Source organism: Schistocerca cancellata, chromosome 2 (assembly GCF_023864275.1).
Source record: "Schistocerca cancellata isolate TAMUIC-IGC-003103 chromosome 2, iqSchCanc2.1, whole genome shotgun sequence".
Classification (NCBI taxonomy): Eukaryota; Metazoa; Arthropoda; class Insecta; order Orthoptera; family Acrididae; genus Schistocerca; species Schistocerca cancellata.
In genome coordinates this window covers 482,676,091-482,696,665 of record NC_064627.1, presented here as the reverse complement: position 1 = coordinate 482,696,665, position 20,575 = coordinate 482,676,091, and the positions used below count along the sequence as shown (strand labels likewise).

The 20,575-nt window shown below is 39.1% G+C and overlaps 1 protein-coding gene across 1 annotated transcript in view; it reads right to left on the bottom strand.

The window, feature by feature from the left end:
* Window positions 1-20,575, bottom strand: part of LOC126146334 (esterase FE4-like) — a 79,925-nt gene that overhangs the window by 40,541 nt on the left and 18,809 nt on the right. The window contains exons 4-6 of the mRNA XM_049915613.1: window positions 11,098-11,248; window positions 6,573-6,758; window positions 512-711 (exon numbers count right to left, since the gene is read on the bottom strand). Coding sequence (XP_049771570.1) covers window positions 512-711; window positions 6,573-6,758; window positions 11,098-11,248 — 537 coding nt within the window. The remainder of the gene's footprint in view (window positions 1-511; window positions 712-6,572; window positions 6,759-11,097; window positions 11,249-20,575) is intronic.

Below are 20,575 nucleotides of genomic sequence, written 5' to 3'. Positions count from 1 at the left end.
GTTGATTTTTGGATGATGAAAGTCTCCACTGATGACTGCAATATGACTGGTGAAGTTAGGTGCAGGTGAGCTGAGATTTTGTGTTTCTGAAGATATCAACATAACCAAAAGCAAGCTAACTTATATCTTTCTCATCTTAAAGAGATCCAGATCATTTAATATGTTGCAAGTACTATGAGAAATATGACAATTGCTTTTAGGGCAACAGAAAACCCCAAAGTCTTTCCAAATTCAGAAATGCATCCCTACACATTCATTTCATTATGTGGAAGTAATTTACTTTAGTCAGCTAAGAGAGTTTTATGTAGCTGGAACTGAGCTACCAATACTTATTTTACAAATATTACAAAAAAAAGTTTCAACCATTTTATTACCAGACAAATTACTTTGACAACTGTGGAATGATGAAAGTTTTATTTGGCAATAGATTAGTTAGAATAATAATATCAGTCATGGACGTTCTGCAAGACAATATATCTATTTTTGCATTAAAAAACAGCTGGGATCCTACCTCATCAGAGAGAGCTGGAGACTTTGCTTTTACCAGTTCAGTTGCTTCAACATTCATAAGAAAGTCCATAAGATCTGAAGTGCTTTCTGCATTATATCCTAAGTATGAAACATAACGGAAAGTTCTATCTGCTGCATTTTTATCAAATGCCCATGGATTAAGGGCTGCTCCACTTGACGCTATTCCACGATGGAAAAGACCTGTGGACAGTCAATGTAGAAATAATCATCACCAAATATCATTTGTAATGAGATATTATGAGTATATTATTTATACTTTGTAGATATTTATTTTCTAGTCATAGGTGAAGGGAGGGGTGGTAGAGTTGTATTTGTTGTTGTTCTGGTCTTCAGTCCTGAGACTGGTTTGATGCAGCTCTCCATGCTACTCTATCCTGTGCAAGCTTCTTCATCTCCCAGTACTTACTGCAACCTACATCCTTCTGAATCTGCTTAGTGTATTCATCTCTTGGTCTCCCTCTATGATTTTTACCCTCCACATCACCCTCCAATGCTAAATTTGTGATCCCTTGATGCCTCAGAACATGTCCTACCAAACGGTCCCTTCTTCTAGTCAACTTGTGCCACAAACTCCTCTTCTCCCCAATTCTATTCAATACCTCCTCATTAGTTATGTGATCTACCCATCTAATCTTCAGCATTCTTCTGTAGCACCACATTTCGAAAGCTTCTATTCTCTTCCTGTCCAAACTGTTTACCGTCCATGTTTCACTTCCATTCATGGCTACACTCCATACAAATACTTTCAGAAATGACTTCCTGACGCTTAAATCTATACTCGATGTTAACAAATTTCTCTTCTTCAGAACGCTTTCCCTGCCATTGCCAGTCTACATTTTATATCCTCTCTACTTCGACCATCATCAGTTATTTTGCTCCCCAAATAGCAAAACTCCTTTACTATTTTAAGTGTCTCATTTCCTAATCTAAGTCCCTCAGCATCACCCAACTTCGACTACGTTCCATTATCCTCATTTTGCTTTTGTTGATGTTCATTTTATATCCTCCTTTCAAGACACTGTCCATTCCGTTCAACTGCTCTTCCAAGTCCTTTGCTGTCTCTGACAGAACTACAATATCATCGGTGAACCTCAAAGTTTTTATTTCTTCTCCATGGATTTTAATACCTACTCTGAAGTTTTCTTTTGTTTCCTTTACTGCTTGTTCAATATACAGATTGAATAACATTGGGGGAGGCTACAACCCTGTCTCACTCCCTTCCCAACCACTGCTTCCCTTTCATGCCCCTCGACTCTTATAACTGCCATCTGGTTTCTGTACAAATTGTAAATAGCCTTTCGCTCCCTGTATTTTACCCCTGCCACCTTCCGAATTTGAAAGAGAGTATTCCAATCAACATTGTCAAAAGCTTTCTCTAAGTCTACAAATGCTAGAAACGTAGGTTTGCCTTTCCTTAATCTTTCTTCTAAGATAAGTCGTAGGGTCAGTATTGCCTCACGTCTTCCAACATTTGTACGGAATCCAAACTGATCTTCCCCGAGGTCAGATTCTATCAGTTTTTCCATTCGTCTGTAAAGAATTCGCGTTAGTATTTTGCAGCTGTGACTTATTAAACTGATAGTTCGGTAATTTTCACATCTGTCTACACCTGCTTTCTTTGGGTATGGAATTATTATATTCTTCTTCAAGTCTGAGGGTATTTCGCCTGTCTCATACATCTTTCTCACCAGATGGTAGAGGTTTGTCAGGACTGGCTCTCCCAAGGCCGTCAGTAGTTCCAATGGAATATTGTCTACTCCTGGGGCTTTGTTTTGACTCAGGTCTTTCAGTGCTCTGTCAAACTCTTCATGCAATATCGTATCTTCCATTTCCTCTTCATCTAAATCCTCTTCCATTTCCATAATATTGTCCTCAAGTACATCGCCCTTGTATAGACCCTCTATATACTCCTTCCACTTTTCTGCTTTCCCTCCTTTGCTTAGAACTGGGTTTCCATCTGAGCTCTTGATATTCATACAAGTGGCTCTCTTTTTTCCAAACGTCTCTTTTAATTTTCCTGTAGGCAGTATCTGTCTTATGCATAGTGAGATAAGCCTCTACATCTTTACATTTGTCCTCTAGCCATCCCTGCTTAGCCATTTTGCACTTCCTGTTGATTTCATTTTTGAGCCTTTGTATTCCCTTTTTCCTTCTTATTTTACTGCTTTTTTATATTTTCACCCTTCCTCAATTAAATTCAATATTTCTTCTGTTCCCCAAGGATTTCTACTAGCCCTCATCTTTTTCCCTACTTGATCTTCTGCTGACTTCACTACTTCATCCCTCAGAGCTACCCATTCTTCTTCTACTGTATTTCTTTCCCCCATTCCTGTCAGTTGTTGCCTTATGGTCTACTGAAACTCTGTACAACCTCTGGTTTAGTCAGTTTATCTATGTCCCATCTCCTTAAATTCCCACCTTTTTGCAGTTTCTTCAGTTTTAATCTACAGTTCATAACCAGTAGATTGTGGTTAGAGTCCACATCTGCCCCTGGAAATGTCTTACAATTTAAAACCTGGTTCCTAAATCTTTGTCTTAACATTATATAATTTATCTGATACCTTCTAGTATCTCCAGGATTCTTCCATGTATACAACCTTCTTTTATGATTCTTGAACCAAGTGTTAGCTATGATTAAGTTATGCTCTGTGCAAAATTCTACCAGGCGGCTTCCTCTTTCATTTCTTATCCCCAATCCATATTCACCTACTATGTTTCCTTCTCTCCCTTTTCCTACTCTCGAATTCCAGTCACCCATGACTATTAAATTTTCATCTCCCTTCACTAGAGAGAAAAGTGAATTAGACAGTCCAGTCACACTAATGAAGCAACCACCAATTTTCAATATCAATGTGTGATAGCCACTCACAGATGGAAGGTGGCACCATGACCAGTGGAGGATATATATAACATGTTGATGGGGATGCAGAAAACAGTGCAGTCATTGTCATAATGTGGAAATAGAGGGATTTGTCTGACATACAGCATCATCTTCGGCTTTCAGGGCATGGATGGAGGCATTTCTGAAATGACTAAGTTTTTAAACTGTTCACATGCTGCTGTGGTTAAATTATACTGTACGTGGTGAAATAGCACTATCCGAAATTGGCTCCAAGACAACTGTGGTGCCCCCCGGTCTATAGATGACAGGTGCAACTGACCTCTCAGATCAAACAATGTCTCCTCAATCACTGATCAATGAATGTTGCTGTGTATGGACCTTCACAGCAGGCACCTGGTTCATGCACTGGTGCTTACTGATGTTCACTGGTGATGAAGGCTGCAAGTTGTACACCAATATCACAACTGGACATCCACAGAATGGTGATACATGGCCGTTTCAGATGAATCACATTTTAAGCTCAGTCAGAAAGATGTCCATTGGTGCATATGATCTGAAATCTGAAAACAAATACCCTGAACAGTCTTTGGAAGGGTCCAGGGAGGAGGATGGAAGATTATGGTATGGGGAATGTTTTCATGTAATCACATGTGTGATCTCATCGTTCTGGAAGGCACAATGGATCAGCACAAGTATGTTTCTATCTTTGGGGACCATGCCCACCTCTACATCTGTTTGTTATTCCTTGGCATGATTGTCATGACACATTTGTTGGCTTTGTTATCTCACAATCAATTTATCGGCTTCCAACCTAACCTGGACCATGCAGCAGTACATCACAGACCGTCTTTCACCCCAGTCTGCATTAAAAGGAAAAGTGGCAATAGCAGTATTACAAATAAGTGATGTATTGAATTAGTCTGTTTTCTTGCACTATATAAGTAACTGTTATGCATCTAAACTGACCATAAAATAGACTTACACCTAAAGTACACTACTCAGTAGTAACTACACAGCAATGAATTAGTTTATCTGGCAAAGCAGGAGTTCCAGGATGAGATTTTCACTCTGCAGCGGAGTGTGTGCTGATATGAAACTTCCTGGCAGATTAAAACTGTGTGCCCGACCAAGACTTGAACTCGGGACCTTTGCCTTTCGCGGGCAAGTGCTCTACCATCTGAGCTACCGAAGCATGACTCACGCCCAGTACTCACAGCTTTACTTCTGCCTGTATCTCGTCTCCTACCTTCCAAACTTTACAGAAGCTCTCCTGCGAACCTAGCAGAACTAACCCTCCTGAAAGAAAGGATATAGCGGAGACATGGCTTAGCCACAGCCTGGGGGATGTTTCCAGAATGAGATACTCACTCTGCAGCAGAGTTGCTAATTTTTTTAATTCCTTTCGTTTTGCTTGTATTTAGTGGTTCTTAAATAATAAATTGTCTTTGAAGTATAAACTGCACCTAATGATTCTCATTAATAGTTGATGTGATATTTTTCGTTGGTGCAGGTTATAGACCTGATTAATACTGTCTGCCTCTCACTGCTAGACCTAATGGTCCTCCTTCAATTTGGCAGTGAGATAATACAGTCTGTCAGAGGGTGCAAACTAAAGAGTGATTTGCTACAGTAAATCACTTACAATTGCACATATAACTGCTTGGGATGATACAGATTTAGTACAAATGTGAATGGACTTAGTGAGACGGTGGACTGCAAACCCTAACTATGACTGTGTGTGTGTGTGTGTGTGTGTGTGTGTGTGTGTGTGTGTGTGTGTGTTTTATTCTTTTTATTTAAATATAAATACAAATATGTATTTACACATAAACATTATTTACATAGTTTGATTTGAAATGTAACACTCCACTGATTTCTCCTTGCTTTGCTATTTGGCTCAGTTTTTATCGTAGCTAAGCAAAACATTAATTGTAAATTGTCATTGATCATGCTGATCTTAGTTTTTGATTTGTTAATATTCATTATGGAAACAGTTTCACATAAATCAAGTTGCAAAAAGTTGAATGCATTAATAAGTATGCTACAAGAGGGGCCAGTGATGACTAAATAATGTCAGTTCCTGCAGTGCCACAGGAATCATGACTTACTAAGAAATAACAACTTCCCACACAACAAAAACTAATAGGTTTCGCAGTACCATTTGTGAAGTGATATCAGTTTTTCCATTTTGTTATTTTTGTGTTGTATGCCATACTGTGCTCCTCATCTAGTAGAGGAAATTTTTCACATGATGTGTACTTCTGTCACATCCATGTTAATTTTTTTAAGAAAAAAAACCAAGTATTTTTTTATAATCACACTGTAAATTTTTAGTAGTTACAATAATTATTTCACATTGTAAAAACAAATATTTAACAGGAACATTTACAATAATTATATTAAAATTCGAAATGCTTTTTAAAATAAATGTGTTAAAGATAAATATTTGATATCTTAAATTTCTTTGAAATGAACACCATCCTTGCTGAACATTTGGTATTTGATTGTAAGATGGATTTCATTGGTTCTGCGTAAATGCTTAGAGAGTGGTTGGAAGTAATGTATTCACATAGTGAAAAATAAATTTTGCATCTGATGAAAAACGAATGAATTCAAGGTCTTCTTTTGATTTTGTATTTAGCACATAGTCCAAAGGATGGAAGAAGCTGGGTAACACTTAGCTAAAATGAGTGAGTGACTGCAATGAAATAAGCAGATAAATATAATTTAGTTATAGCTAACACTTAACCCATGATGATGTGGAGAAATTGTGATATGTCATTCAATATTATTTGAATTGTATGAACAATGGAACATTAAATTTTGTGGTTGTTTAAGAATGACTATGTTATAATCCTTTTCTCTCTATTTTTTGTTAATATAGAATAGGGCTGAAAACTGAAGCTTTCAATTACAGTCTATGACACCAATATTTAAAGTGTCATGATTGTGTATGTTACATTACATTTTTTGTGTCGGTCCATTTTAATATGGGTAAGAGTGATTTGCTTCTCCTTTCTAAATTTCCTCTGTTTATCTTGCTTTCCTAACTGAGGAAACTAACTATCAGATTAAAAAATTAGTTGTTTTGTACATATTTATCAATACTTCAAATTTCACATCCCTAAGGTAAATACTGGTCAGCCATTCTGCCTTCTTGAAAATCTGCTATTATCATACTTTGTCTTTGTAATCATACCTTTTGACAGTGGTGATAACAGATGATAATGAACTGAAGCTCCTCCTGCACTTTGACCAAAAATAGTAACATCATTGGGATTTCCACCAAATGCAGCAATATTCTGTTGTACCCACTGAAGTGCAAGGACTTGATCCTTCATACCAAGATTCCCAGGAAGGAGTGAATCACCAGTACTCATGAATCCTAAAAATATAAAAAACATTTATTTTAAGTCTGAAGCAGAATGCAAATTCCTTTTTAACAAAGATGAGAAGTCAACAGACCGTTTATGAAACAGAGGGTAAGGGAACTACAGGATTCAAATCTTTCATAGTTTCCCCTATATCATCTATCTCTGCATCACCACACAGTGATTGGCAGAAATTTCTTTGGGTACTGTTCTCTCATTTCCTTTTCCATTTAAGAATGGTGTGCAAGAACACTGACTGTTAGTAAGCCTCTGCATGAACTCAAATTTCCCTGATTTTTACATTGTGATCATTTTGTAAAATGTGTGATGAAGAAAATAATATGTTGCCTAACTCTTCTTGGAATGTACACTGTTTGAATTCAGTACAGATTTCTCCTTGATATAGAATGTTTCTGTTTTAGTGTCTGTCACTGTAATCTGATAAGTGCTTCTGTGATGATCTTGTGCTTACTAATCAACATAATAATGTTCCTGTAATACTGCCATGGGATATGTCCCAAGTCACTTTTGCATCTGATAATTTCATCCTGCTACGGTGTGTTGAATTCTTGTGTTGAAGAGTTTTCAATCCAGTTATAAAGCTGGTGTGATATTTTATAAGCTCAACTTTTGATCATTGTGTGACAGTGGGCAGTTATATTGTATGCGTTCTGGAATACAAGGAAAGTGACATAAACCTGGGTGTTTTTATCTACTGCCCTGTGACAGTTTCAAAAGACTACTGTTTATGGAACCAATTTTGATTCCTACAGATGAGAGGTTTGGTGTTCAAACAGTTAATTATGCATGAAAATAAAAGATATTTCATAATTCTACAAAAATGGATATCAAAAATATAGACCAATAGTTATGCACTTTCCCCAGAAACTTGCTTTAAAATGGGAATGACTTGTATCTTCCTGCAGTCACATGGACAACTTCAGAGTCTTATGACAAACTGTTACAAGAAGGGGACAAGTTCTTTGTCTTAATCTATATAGAATCATACAAATATCTTATCAGGTCAAGTTGATTTTCTCCTGTTAAGTGATTGTAGATGGTTTACTGTTACCTTATCACTTTCTCAATATCCAACATTTTGACGTTCATGCAATATTTGAAAGGAAACACCATAGGATGATCTTCCACAGTGAAACAGTTTTTGAAGACTAAATCCAGTAATTCAATCTTCTCTTTGCAACCCTCCCTTCCAATACCAGAATAATTACTGGGATACTGTGTGGGTGACATCAGTTCATGTATTGACATTATGTAACATCAAAAGTTTTAGGATTTTTCTTCAGACTAGGAGACAAATGTTTACTTTTGGATTCACTGAATGCTTCTCACATTTCTCTTTGTAAATCTGTTTGTGTGTTTCCTCAAAAAGTCTTTGTCATTGTTTGCATCTGCATGTTGCCTTCTTAGCAGCTTTCTAACATAGCTAGTAAATAATGGCAGATATTTCCCATTTGTCACGAACTAACTTAGTCCATAACATGGGTAAAGCATATTATACAATATTTCTGAATTTATTCATTGCTTTTCCACATTTTCATCCTCATAGAACAATGTTTGCTGTTGCAGTATGTATCTTTTTACAGCTGCAATGCAAAAATATTTTTCTACATTTCTTAACATTAATACTGACATATGTGCTGATTGAGTCTGTAACAGCCCCATGCACAGTGATTCCATACCCTGCAATACCTTCATCCAAAAGTTGGAATGTGTTAGTTACCAGCAGATGCAAAACATTGCCCTCACAACTAGATTTTCTATCTCATGAAGGTAATTTTCAGGTAACATAATCACTTGTGAATGCCTGTCTCTGGCACCTGCTTTAATCATGTTAGTTGCCCAATCTAGAACAAAGAAGTTGAAATATCCCCCCGTTACCACAGTATAATCAGACAATGTTATGTTACTCATGTTTTCTCTGTAGCTTTTAGTCACTACAGCTCCTAAAGCAGGTGAGCTGTATAAACATTCAATTACAATGATTGACTAACCTAGAGTGCTATCTTCACATAGATTATGTTTCATTTAAAATGTGCAATAATCTCATTACACATTATTATCAGTAAAAATAGTACCATTGTGGTTCCTGCCAGATGATGGCAATCAATATTGTTTAGCCCATAATTTTTCATTTTAGATAATGTTCAGTTTCTTATAACCTTAACAACAACATGATGGTCTACCCTAGCATTCCTTCTTTTCTTTTCATTCTGCAAGTGTTTCATTCTATAATTCAAATAATAAATCATTATCAATTGTGTTCCAGTTAATAGTAAGCACTCATTTCTTTTACGAAATGCAAAAGAGTCACTACTTCATTATTTCCTCATCATGCTCTGTAGTAACAACTGCTCAGTTCTGTTCCTCTTACTCTTTTGTTCTGAGAAGAATAACAGTATTTGATCCAATATGACTCTGATAGTTCTTTAGGCTGATTATTTTGCCATTCATTTCATTTACATAGATGTATTTAAAAAGAAAGATGATGAGACTTACCAAACAAAAGCGCTGGCAGGTCGATAGACACACAAACAAACACAAACATACACACAAAAAATTCTAGCTTTGGCAACCAACGGTTGCCTCGTCAGGAAAGAGGGAAGGAGAGGGAAAGACAAAAGGATTTGGGTTTTAAGGGAGAGGGTAAGGAGTCATTCCCATCCCAGGAGCGGAAAGACTTACCTTAGGGGGAAAAAAGGACAGGTATACACTCGCACACACACACATATCCATCCGCATATACACAGACACAAGCAGACATTTGTAAAGGCAAAGAGTTTGGGCAGAGATGTCAGCCGGGACGGAAGTACAGAGGCACCACCTGTCCAATGGCCAGCTTCACACGTCCGTCCACATCAAACCCACCAACAAGCAACAGTACCTCCATTATGACAGCTGCCACCCATTCCACATCAAACTGTCCCTTCCCTACAGCCTAGGTCTTCGTGGCAAACGAATCTGCTCCAGTCCGGAATCCTTGAACCATTACACCAACAACCTGAAAACAGCTTTTGCATCCCGTAACTACCCTCCCGACCTGATACAGAAGCAAATAACCAGAGCCACTTCCTCATCTCCCCAAACCCGGAACCTTCCACAGAAGAACCCCAAAAGTGCCCCACTTGTGACAGGATACTTTCCGGGACTGGATCAGATTCTGAATGTGGCTCTCCAGCAGGGATACGACTTCCTCAAATCCTGCCCTGAAATGAGATCCATCCTTCATGAAATCCTCCTCACTCCACCAAGAGTGTCTTTCCGCCGTCCACCTAACCTTCGTAACCTCTTAGTTCATCCCTATGAAATCCCCAAACCACCTTCCCTACCCTCTGCCTCCTACCCCTGTAACCGCCCCCGGTGTAAAACCTGTCCCATGCACCCTCCCACCACCACCTATTCCAGTCCTGTAACCCGGAAGGTGTACACAATCAAAGGCAGAGCCATGTGTGAAAGCACCCACGTGATTTACCAACTGACCTGCCTACACTGTGAAGCGTTCTATGTGGGAATGACCAGCAACAAACTGTCCATTCGCATGAATGGACACAGGCAGACAGTGTTTGTTGGTAATGAGGATCACCCTGTGGCTAAACATGCCTTGGTGCACGGCCAGCACATCTTGGCACAGTGTTACACCGTCCGGGTTATCTGGATACTTCCCACTAACACCAACCTGTCAGAACTCCGGAGATGGGAACTTGCCCTTCAGCAATCCTCTCTTCTCGCTATCCGCCAGGCCTCAATCTCCGCTAATTTCTAACTTCAATCTGCCGCCGCTCATACCTCACCTGTCTTTCAACATCATCTTTGCCTCTGTACTTCCGTCCCGACTGACATCTCTGCCCAAACTCTTTGCCTTTACAAATGTCTGCTTGTGTCTGTGTATATGCGGATGGATATGTGTGTGTGTGCAAGTGTATACCTGTCCTTTTTTCCCCCTAAGGTAAGTCTTTCCACTCCCGGGATTGGAATGACTCCTTACCCTCTCCCTTAAAACCCAAATCCTTTTGTCTTTCCCTCTCCTTCCCTCTTTCCTGACGAGGCAACCGTTGGTTGCGAAAGCTAGAATTTTTTGTGTGTATGTTTGTGTTTGTTTGTGTGTCTATCGACCTGCCAGTGCTTTTGTTTGGTAAGTCTCATCATCTTTCTTTTTAAATATATTTTTCCCACGTGGAATGTTTCCCTCTATTATATTCATTTACATAGATGGATTGATGTCATTGGTGGGTTCTATATTGTCATTATCGGCAAACATATTGAAACAAAATCATGGATAGTGACACTTGAATTACAGAATCTGTGAGTTATTTACTATGTTGGAAGTGTGCTTACCTAATGGTCCAAGACGATAATTGATTGCAACATATACAATACCATTGTCAATAAAATACTCAGATGGTCGTGAACCACCAGATCCTGCAGTGAAGCAGCCACCATGAATGTTCACTAGTACAGGTTTGGGGTTATCATTATCTGATGGCAGCTGTCAGGAAAGAAAGTGAGAACATGAAGCCAATACTTATTTAATAACAGCTTTTAAACTACTTCAAAGTATGTGCACTATAATAGCAAAATATATCAGATTTTGTATGCAGATTATAACATTTGGTCATGTAATCTGTCTAGACAAATGCATCCAAGGAAAACTGTTGATTTACCTATACACTGGTATGTTTATTTTTTTTCTGGGAATTGGCTGAGTAACTCTATAAATGGAGCTAATTTTATCACACCCTTTATCTTATACACTCTAGGCATAAACTCTGTATCTATAGGCAACAGAGTAATTACAGTTCTGTATAGAAATGTAAATTCACTTGATAAAACTATGAAATTACGAAGAGACAAAATTGGTAGCATATACTTATCATCAGGAGCTGAAAGTCTAGTACACATTTAAAAGTGAAAGTGAAAACCCTAACCTGAGCCGTCTGAACTGTTAGATTGTTCACCAGCTGCATTACAATAACTAGTAATAGGTAGGGGCAGGCCACACATGCCATTTTTATGAGTGTGTGGATGAGGAGGGACAAGACCAATTGCAGTTGTCTCTATTAAATATGTCTGCCTGTAATAATGGATTGTGCCTCCTAGAGGTATGTACTGGCCAAACATTCTGTCTCTTCATAATTTTATTATCACAGTGTTCCCTATACATACAGAGGTGGGAACAGAACATGTGGTCATTAAAACTTAACACTGTACTGAACATTTTGAATTAGCAAATGTGAACTGCAAAGCTACATGAGGTCAATCATCAGCATTGCAACCAGTTAATCTGTTATTTTAACCCATTTGTGTGTCACTTAGAAGACACAGTCATTAAAAAATTATCTGGGATTATCTGAAATAATTCTGGTAGAACAATATGTGTTGTTTTCCCTTTGTATCCGGTTATACTAGGAGATTGGAAGTACTCCTCCAACATATACTTCCGGATTAAATTATATATTACATATGAATCACTTCTTCAGACATTTTAGCATATGCTGTTTATTTCCCATTTCAAGTGCAAAAACTTGACTTTTATCTGAAAATTCAAAATCTGGATCCACATGAAAATTTGTGAAGAATGGGTAACTGCACAAAAGGTATATAATTTGTTTTACACAGGCAGAGTGTAAGCTTTTCACATGAGTACATGCAACAATTATAACACCTATTGTAGGTATTCCTAACAAAAGGGTGGTATTTGCCTACACTAATTATCCATAGGAACAGTAAAAGAGGCTGCCAGCCTCTGTATTTCAAGAAATAGTTCTTGCTATCACTTTGCCAAAGACATGAAATGGTGGCTGATTTTTACACCTGCTTCTTGTTAGTCTTCCCAGTATAAAATTATTGGCTATAGCAAAAAAATTAAATAAATCTTACTCAGCCACTCAACAGAAAAGCTTTTCTACATCTACATCTATATCTACATCTACATTTATAATCCACAAGCCACCCAACGGTGTGTGGCGGAGGGCACTTTAGTTGCCACTGTCATTACCTCCCTTTCCTGTTCCAGTCGCGTATGGCTTGCGAGAAGAACGACTGCCGGAAAGCCTCCGTGTGCACTCGAATCTCTCTAATTTTACATTCGTGATCTCCTTGGGAGGTATAAGTAGGGGGAAGCAATATATTCGATAACTCATCCAGAAACGTACCCTCTCGAAACCTGGACAGCAAGCTACACTGTGATGCGAGCGCCTCTCTTGCAGAGTCTGCCACTTGAGTTTGCTAAACATCTCTGTAACACTATCACGCTTACCAAATAACCCTGTGATGAAACACGCCGCTCTTCTTAGGATCTTCTCTATCTCCTCTGTCAACCCAACCCGGTACGGATCCCACACTGATGAGCAATACTCAAGTATAGGTCGAACGAGTGTTTTGTAAGCCACCTCCTTTGTTGATGGACTACATTTTCTAAGGACTCTCCCAATGAATCTCAACCTGGTACCCGCCTTACCAACAATTAATTTTATATGATCATTCCACTTCAAATCGTTCCGCACGCATACTCCCAGATATTTTACAGAAGTAACTGATACCAGTGTTTGTTCCGCTATCATATAATCATACAATAAAGGATCCTTCTTTCTATGTATTCGCAATACATTACATGGGTCTATGTTAAGGGTCAGTTGCCCCTCCCTGCACCAAGTGCCTATCCGCTGCAGATCTTCCTGCATTTGGCTGCAATTTTTTAATGCTGCAACTTCTCTGTATACTACAGCATCATCCGCGAAAAGCCACATGAAACTTCCGACACTATCTACTAGGTCAATTATCTATATTGTGAAAAGCAATGGTCCCATAACACTCCCCTGTGGCACGCCAGAGGTTACTTTAACGTCTGTAGACGTCTCTCCATTGAGAACAACATGCTGTGTTCTGTTTTCTAAAAACTCTTCAATCCAGCCACACAGCTGATCTGATATTCCGTAGGCTCTTACTTTGTTTATCAGGCGACAGTGCAGAACTGTATTGAACGCCGTCCGGAAGTCAAGGAAAATGGCACCTACCTGGGGGACTGTATCTAATATTTTCTGGGTCTCATGAACAAATAAAGCAAGTTGGGTCTCACACGATTGCTGTTTCCGGAATCCATGTTCATTCCTACAGAGTAGATTTTGGGTTTCCAGAAATGACATGATATGCGAGCAAAAAACATATTCTAAAATTCTACAACAGATCGATGTCAGAGATATAGGTCTATAGTTTTGCACATCTGCTCGATGACCCTTCTTGAAGACTGGGACTACCTGTGCTCTTTTCCAACCATTTGGAACCTTCCGTTCCTCTAGAGACTTGTGGTACATGGCTGTTAGAAGGGGGGCAAGTTCTTTCGCGTACTCTGTGTAGAATCAAATTGGTATCCCATCAGGTCCAGTGGACTTTCCTCTGTTGAGTGATTCCAGTTGCTTTTCTATTCCTTGGACACTTATTTTGGTGTCAGCCATTTTTTTGTTTGTGCGAGGATTTAGAGAAGGAACTGCAGTGTGGTCTTCCTCTGTGGAACAGCTTTGGAAAAAGGTGTTTAGTATTTCAGATTTACGCGTGTCATCCTCTGTTTCAATGACATCATCATCTCAGAGTGTCTAGATATGCTGTTTTGAGCCACTTACTGATTTAACGTAAGACCAGAACTTTCTAGGATTTTCTGTCAATTCAGTACATAGAATTTTACTTTCGAATTCACTGAACGTTTCAAGCATAGCCCTCCTTGCACTAACTTTGACATTGTTTAGCTTCTGTTTGTGTGAGAGGTTTTGGCTGCGTTTAAAATTGCACTGAAGCTCTCTTTGCTTTTGCAGTAGTTTCCTAACTTTATTGTTGAACGACGGTGGGTTTTTCCCGTCCCTCACAGTTTTATTCAGCACGTACCTGTCTAAAACACATTTTACGATTGCCTTGAACTTTTTCCATAAACACTCAACATTGTCAGTGTCGGAACAGAAATTTTCGTTTTGATCTGTTAGGTAGTCTGAAATCTGCCTTCTATTACTCTTGCTAAACAGATAAACCTTCCTTCCTTTTTTTATATTCCTATTTACTTCCATATTCAGGGATGCTGCAACGGCCTTGTGATCACTGATTCCCTGTTCTGTGCTTACAGAGTCAAAAAGTTTGGGTCTGTTTGTTATCAGTAGGTCCAAGATGTTATCTCCACAAGTCGGTTCTCTGTTTAATTGCTCAAGGTAATTTTTGGATAGTGCACTCAATATAATGTCACTCGATGCTCTGTCCCTAACACCCATCCTAAACATCTGAGTGTCCCAGTCTATATCTGGTAAATTGAAATCTCCACCTAAGACCGTATCATGCTGAGAAAATTTATATGAAATGTATTCCACATTTTCTCTCAGTTGTTCTGCCACTAATGCTGCTGAGTCGGGAGGTTGGTAAAAGGAGCCAATTATTAACCTAGCTCGGTTGTTGAGTGTAACCTCCACCCATAATAATTCACTGGAACTATGCACTTCTACTTCACTACAGGTTGAACTACTACTAACAGCGACAAACACGCCACCACCGGTTGCATTCAATCTATCCTTTCTAAACACCGTCTGTGCCTTTGTAAAAATTTTGGCAGAATTTATCTCTGGCTTCAGCCAGCTTTCTGTACCTATAACAATTTCTGCTTTGGTGCTTTCTATCAGCACTTGAAGTTCCAGTGCTTTACCAGCGCAGCTTTGACAGTTTACAATTACAATACTGATTGCTGCTTGGTTCCCGCATGTCCTGACTTTGCCCCGCACCCTTTGAGGCTGTTGCCCGTTCTGTACTTGCCCGATCCCATCTAACCTAACAACCTGCCCAGTCCACACCATGCAACCCCTGCTACCTGTGTAGCTGCCTGCTGTGTGTAGTGCACTCCTGACCTATCCAGCGGAACCTGAAACCTCACCACCCTATGGTGCAAGTCGAGGAATCTGCAGCCCATACAGTCACAGAACCATCTCAGCCTCTGATTCAGACCCTCCACTTGGTTCTGTACCAAAGGTCCACAGTCAGTCCTGTCGACGATGCTGCAGATGGTGAGCTCTGCTTTCATCCCGCTAGCGAGATTGGCAGTCTTCACCAAACCAGATAGCCGCTGGAAGCCAGAGAGGATTTCCTCTGATCCATAGCCACACACATCATTGGTGCCGACATGAGCGACCATCTGCAGATGGGTGCACCCTGTACCCTTCATGGCATCTGGAAGGACCCTTTCCACTACTGGAATGACTCCCCCTGCTATGCACACAGAGTGCACATTGGTTTTCCTCCCCTCTCTTGCTGTCATATCCCTAAGGGGCCCCATTACGCGCCTGACGTTGGAGCTCCCAACTACCAGTAAGCCCACCCTCTGCGACCACCCGGATCTTGCAGACTGAGGGGCAACCTCTGGAACAGGACAAAGCTCAGTATCAGCCTGAATCCAGTTTGTCAGACAAACTGGAGAGGCCTTCCATTCAGCCCTCCGGGAAGTCTTTCACCCCCTGCCACTCCTCGAGATGACCTCCCACTCTACCACAGGTGAGGGGTCAGCCTCAATGTGGGCAGTATCCCAGGCAGCCACAGCCGTTGTCCGACTGGGGGATGTGTGAGACGAGCTGGCCGTCCCTGACAAACCCCCATCCGGATCCTCACAATGATGCCCATTGACAACAGCCTCAAGCTGTGTGACTGAAGCCAATGCTGCCTGAAGCTGGGAGCGAAGGGATGCCAACTCAGCCTGCATCCGAACACAGCAGTCACAGTCCCTATCCATGCTAAATACTGTTGTGAAAAGAACATCTGAACTAATCTACAGAGAGCACAAACAATTCGACATAAAATTTAAACGGTTATTAAAATACAAGATTGCCTAGTTAATGCAGTAATGCTGCTACTTGCGCACTGCTGACACACTGCTCGGCGGCAGAAGGAGACTATGTGATTTTACACTGTTCAGGTACTAAAACGCAATGATACAACTCTCAAATACTATAATACACCCATATTTTATGAATTAAAAATTCAAGTACCCAAAAACATGCAAAGAAATTAAGAATTAAACTATGTAACAAATAAGTGAGCTAAGAGTATACGACTTGTTGCTGGCAGCTGCTTATCCAACTGCAGCCCATTCAGCTAGTATACCTCTAGCATAATCTTAGTGCACACTTGGATTACAAAACATTAATTAATATTTTTGGTGAGATCACCCTTACTTTTTCTTTTGACAACTATAAGTTCCACTGCATTGTACAGTACCAAGAGAAAACTTGCAGACCTGTTATCCATCCATTTCATGTCTGAAAGGCAACTTTTATTTTCAAATTAAAATCCACCCCTCTCTTATTTTTCATCTTTTTTGTCAGTTTTAGGATCCCTTAATATTTCCTTTGAGAGTTCCTGGAAAAAAACTCTTAATTCTCTCTTGTGCCCAAGAGACAGCTGGACCACCCAGTTGCTGAACATGCTGCTCAGCACATTGTGCTTCACTGCTCGACTTAGGCAAATCTCCTACGAGTAAGACAAGAGTTTATGAGCAGTGTAAATGTTTCTAAGAGGTTCAAGAAGATGTTGAAGAAAATAACCACCCTAGATGCTCTGGCACATTAATTACTGATGGCAATGTGGAAGAAGTAAAGAAAATTGTTTTGGAAAAGTGCCAAGTATCCATCAGAGAGGTTGCTGATGATGTCAGCAGATTCCTTGGCTCACGCCTAGCAATTTTTTTGAACCTTTTTGACATAATATGTGTAGCAGCAAAGTTTGTTCCAAAGTTGTTGAATTTTGACCGAAAATGACATCACATAGACGTCACTCAGAAATTACTGAATGAAGTTGACAATGGTCCAGAACTTCTAAAGATGTTTATAACAGGTGACAAAACATGGGTATACAGGTATGGCCCAATCATACCAAAAGAAATTACCTGAACAGTCAAGCCCAAAAATAATTTTACAAGTTGATCACATGTGAATGTTACCTTTGATTACAATGGGATAATGCATCATGAGTTCCTGTCTTTTGGCTGTATGGCAATAAGGAATAATACCTGGAAGTTATGTGCCATTTGCGTGAAATAATCTAAAGAAAGCAAGCATAATTGTGGCAAAACTCCTCGTGGAAATTGTGTTACGATAATGCTCCTTCTCACACTTCAAAGCTTCTTCATTATTTTTCAGCAAAAAACAGAACTGTTATATTGTATCGGTCACCGTTTTTGCTGGACAAGCCCCCTGCAACTTCTTTCTATTCCTGAGGCTGAAGAGCACCATAAAAGGATCTTGTTTTGCTACTACTGATGAGATAAAAACAGAATCACTAAAGGAGCTGAACATTATAATGAAAAGAGAATTCCAGAAGTACTTCAAGGATTGTAAAAAGCACAAGCACAAGTGTATTATATCTGAGGGGGATTAATTTTGAAGGGTACAAAGTTTATGCTGGTGAATAAATAAAGATTCTTTAAAAAAAATAATCAAACCCAGTCAATTCAACATTGGTAAATGTAATAAAGATGTAACTGCAGTTTAAAAGATCCTAATAAGACAGTTTTTTATATGGATGATTAATCTTTGTCTTGACAGCAAAGATGTATCAAAATCACACCATTTGATAAATGATCAAAGAGAATTTTCTGGTTATCATGCAATCAGAGTACCTAAAATAAAATCTCACAAGGATATCTTCAAATACCAAGGCAACCAACAATACAGTGGGATGGTTTTTCTTACCAAAATAAAGTAATTGAGTAAACAATTAGTAGCCAAGATTTTGACATATGTAGCAAAAAAGATGTTATTCTGACAATTATTGTGACAACAGTTTTGTAAAAGTATTCTGTCTCATCTGAATTCGTATCTGTATGGCAAACACCACTACCTTACTTAAATTCTTTGTAGGGAACGTAATACTGCCACTGTGTAAACGTGATTTAACAGGCAAGTCAATATGACACCAATGAGTTTACTGAAGCATTCAGTAGATCACAGCACCACCTCTAAATGAGAAATGCTCTTTACTGCAATACCTAACAAGATCTATAGTGACTGAAGCCAGTCCCCTGCTGCCCATGGTAGGGTCAGCTGAATTCATTTCACTTGCAGTGACATGATGGTAGTATGTATACATGCATAAATGCTTTGAGTACAGCAGAAATTTATTTAATTGTGCAAATACTATCTCTTTCAAAGTCTCTAGTAGTGAGAAATGCCCATTGCTGCAGTGTGGTACAAACTCTGGCATGGAAGCCAGTTTTCCACTGCCCATGACAGTGTTAACTAATTTCATCTTCAATGATATGCTGGTAGTAGCTATATTCACCTGTACATGCTTTGAGCACATATAAATTATTTACATGTGCAAGTGCTATCTCTTTTAAACTCTCAGTAAAAAAATTATCACATGCTACTGTGGATGTCAGTGACCTCTGCAATACTACATTTAATGTACACTGTGTCAGTGCAATAGACCCTATTTTTGAACCTGCTAGCTCACTCAGGCTTATTTCTCTTGACTATGACCCATTAGAATTTCTATGGTCTGTTTTCCCATGCATGAAATTGTCAGTTCTTGATTAATTGTACCTGAGATAATAAATGGCAATCTTGACTCCACCTCAAAAAACACAGATTTTCATTTTCTTTTTACTTTTGAATAAAATTATGTTGATACCTTCACACCTTCATAACAGATACATGTTAGACACATGAACATGCAGCTATTAACTTGATATCTTCCTATTTTCAAGAAATTACAAATTGAGAAATATGGCAATTTAATATATGTAAATAGTATGCATACATACTGCAGTACAAAAGTGCACCTGAATCAGTATAATTTCCATTTGCTTTTATTTTGAGCCTACATTCTGTACAATCAATGTGCATATCATAGAGGACAGTTGTAGAAACAATACTGTGAGCAAAGTTTTAACTACACAAGATTTTTTATAATGGATGTTATGTTAACTATTTTCTATCTGCAGTAGCCTGAATTCATTTTCAGAGACCACCTCCATAAGGATAAAAGTTTGGTAAGAGAACAGCAGCCTGTACAGGATGTCATTGAATGAGTGAAGAATACAATTGGTCTCTAATTGTTTTTAACAAAGAATCAAGTTGTGAAACTTTTCAAATGTAAAAGTAAGGATTTAACCTAAAGACGACAGGCACACATCAGTATCTGCACTCTACGAGTTGTCATCCACCACACCAATGCAGTGGCATCCTTAGGATGTTGGTATGCAGAGCATATGCCATTTCTGATGCAGACAGCTTAACCCAAGAACTTGAACATTTGATGGCTGTTTTTAAGGACAATGGACACTCTGAGAAGGGCTATGGAGTCTGGACCATCACTGGATGTACATGAAGAGGAACATAGATTGGTGGCCTTTATCCCTGTGTTGTGGAGTTCATTTAAGACTGGAAGAATTTTAAGGATTTTTGACATTAAGAGTGTGTTCCATCCACCTTGTAAGATTAAGGCACTACTCGACTCTGTGAAAGATGATTTGGGGCTAAGGAAACATGGTGTATACAAAATTCCATGTTAATGTGTGAAGGCTAACATTGACCATTTGATTCACATAGTTCATGACAGGTGTGAGGAACATTGCCGTCATACGAGGCTATCGCCAGTAGCAGAACACTGCTTAAATGAGGAACACAGTATGAAATTTGATGAGACTGAGATAGTTACCAACACTTCTGATTTTTGTAGCAGTCTCTATAAAGAGGCAATTGCAATTAGTTTGGCAGATAATTCAACTTACTGAGATAATGTGTTTCCTCTTAGCAGGACATGGCATCCTGTACTATCCCACATCAAAACCAAACAT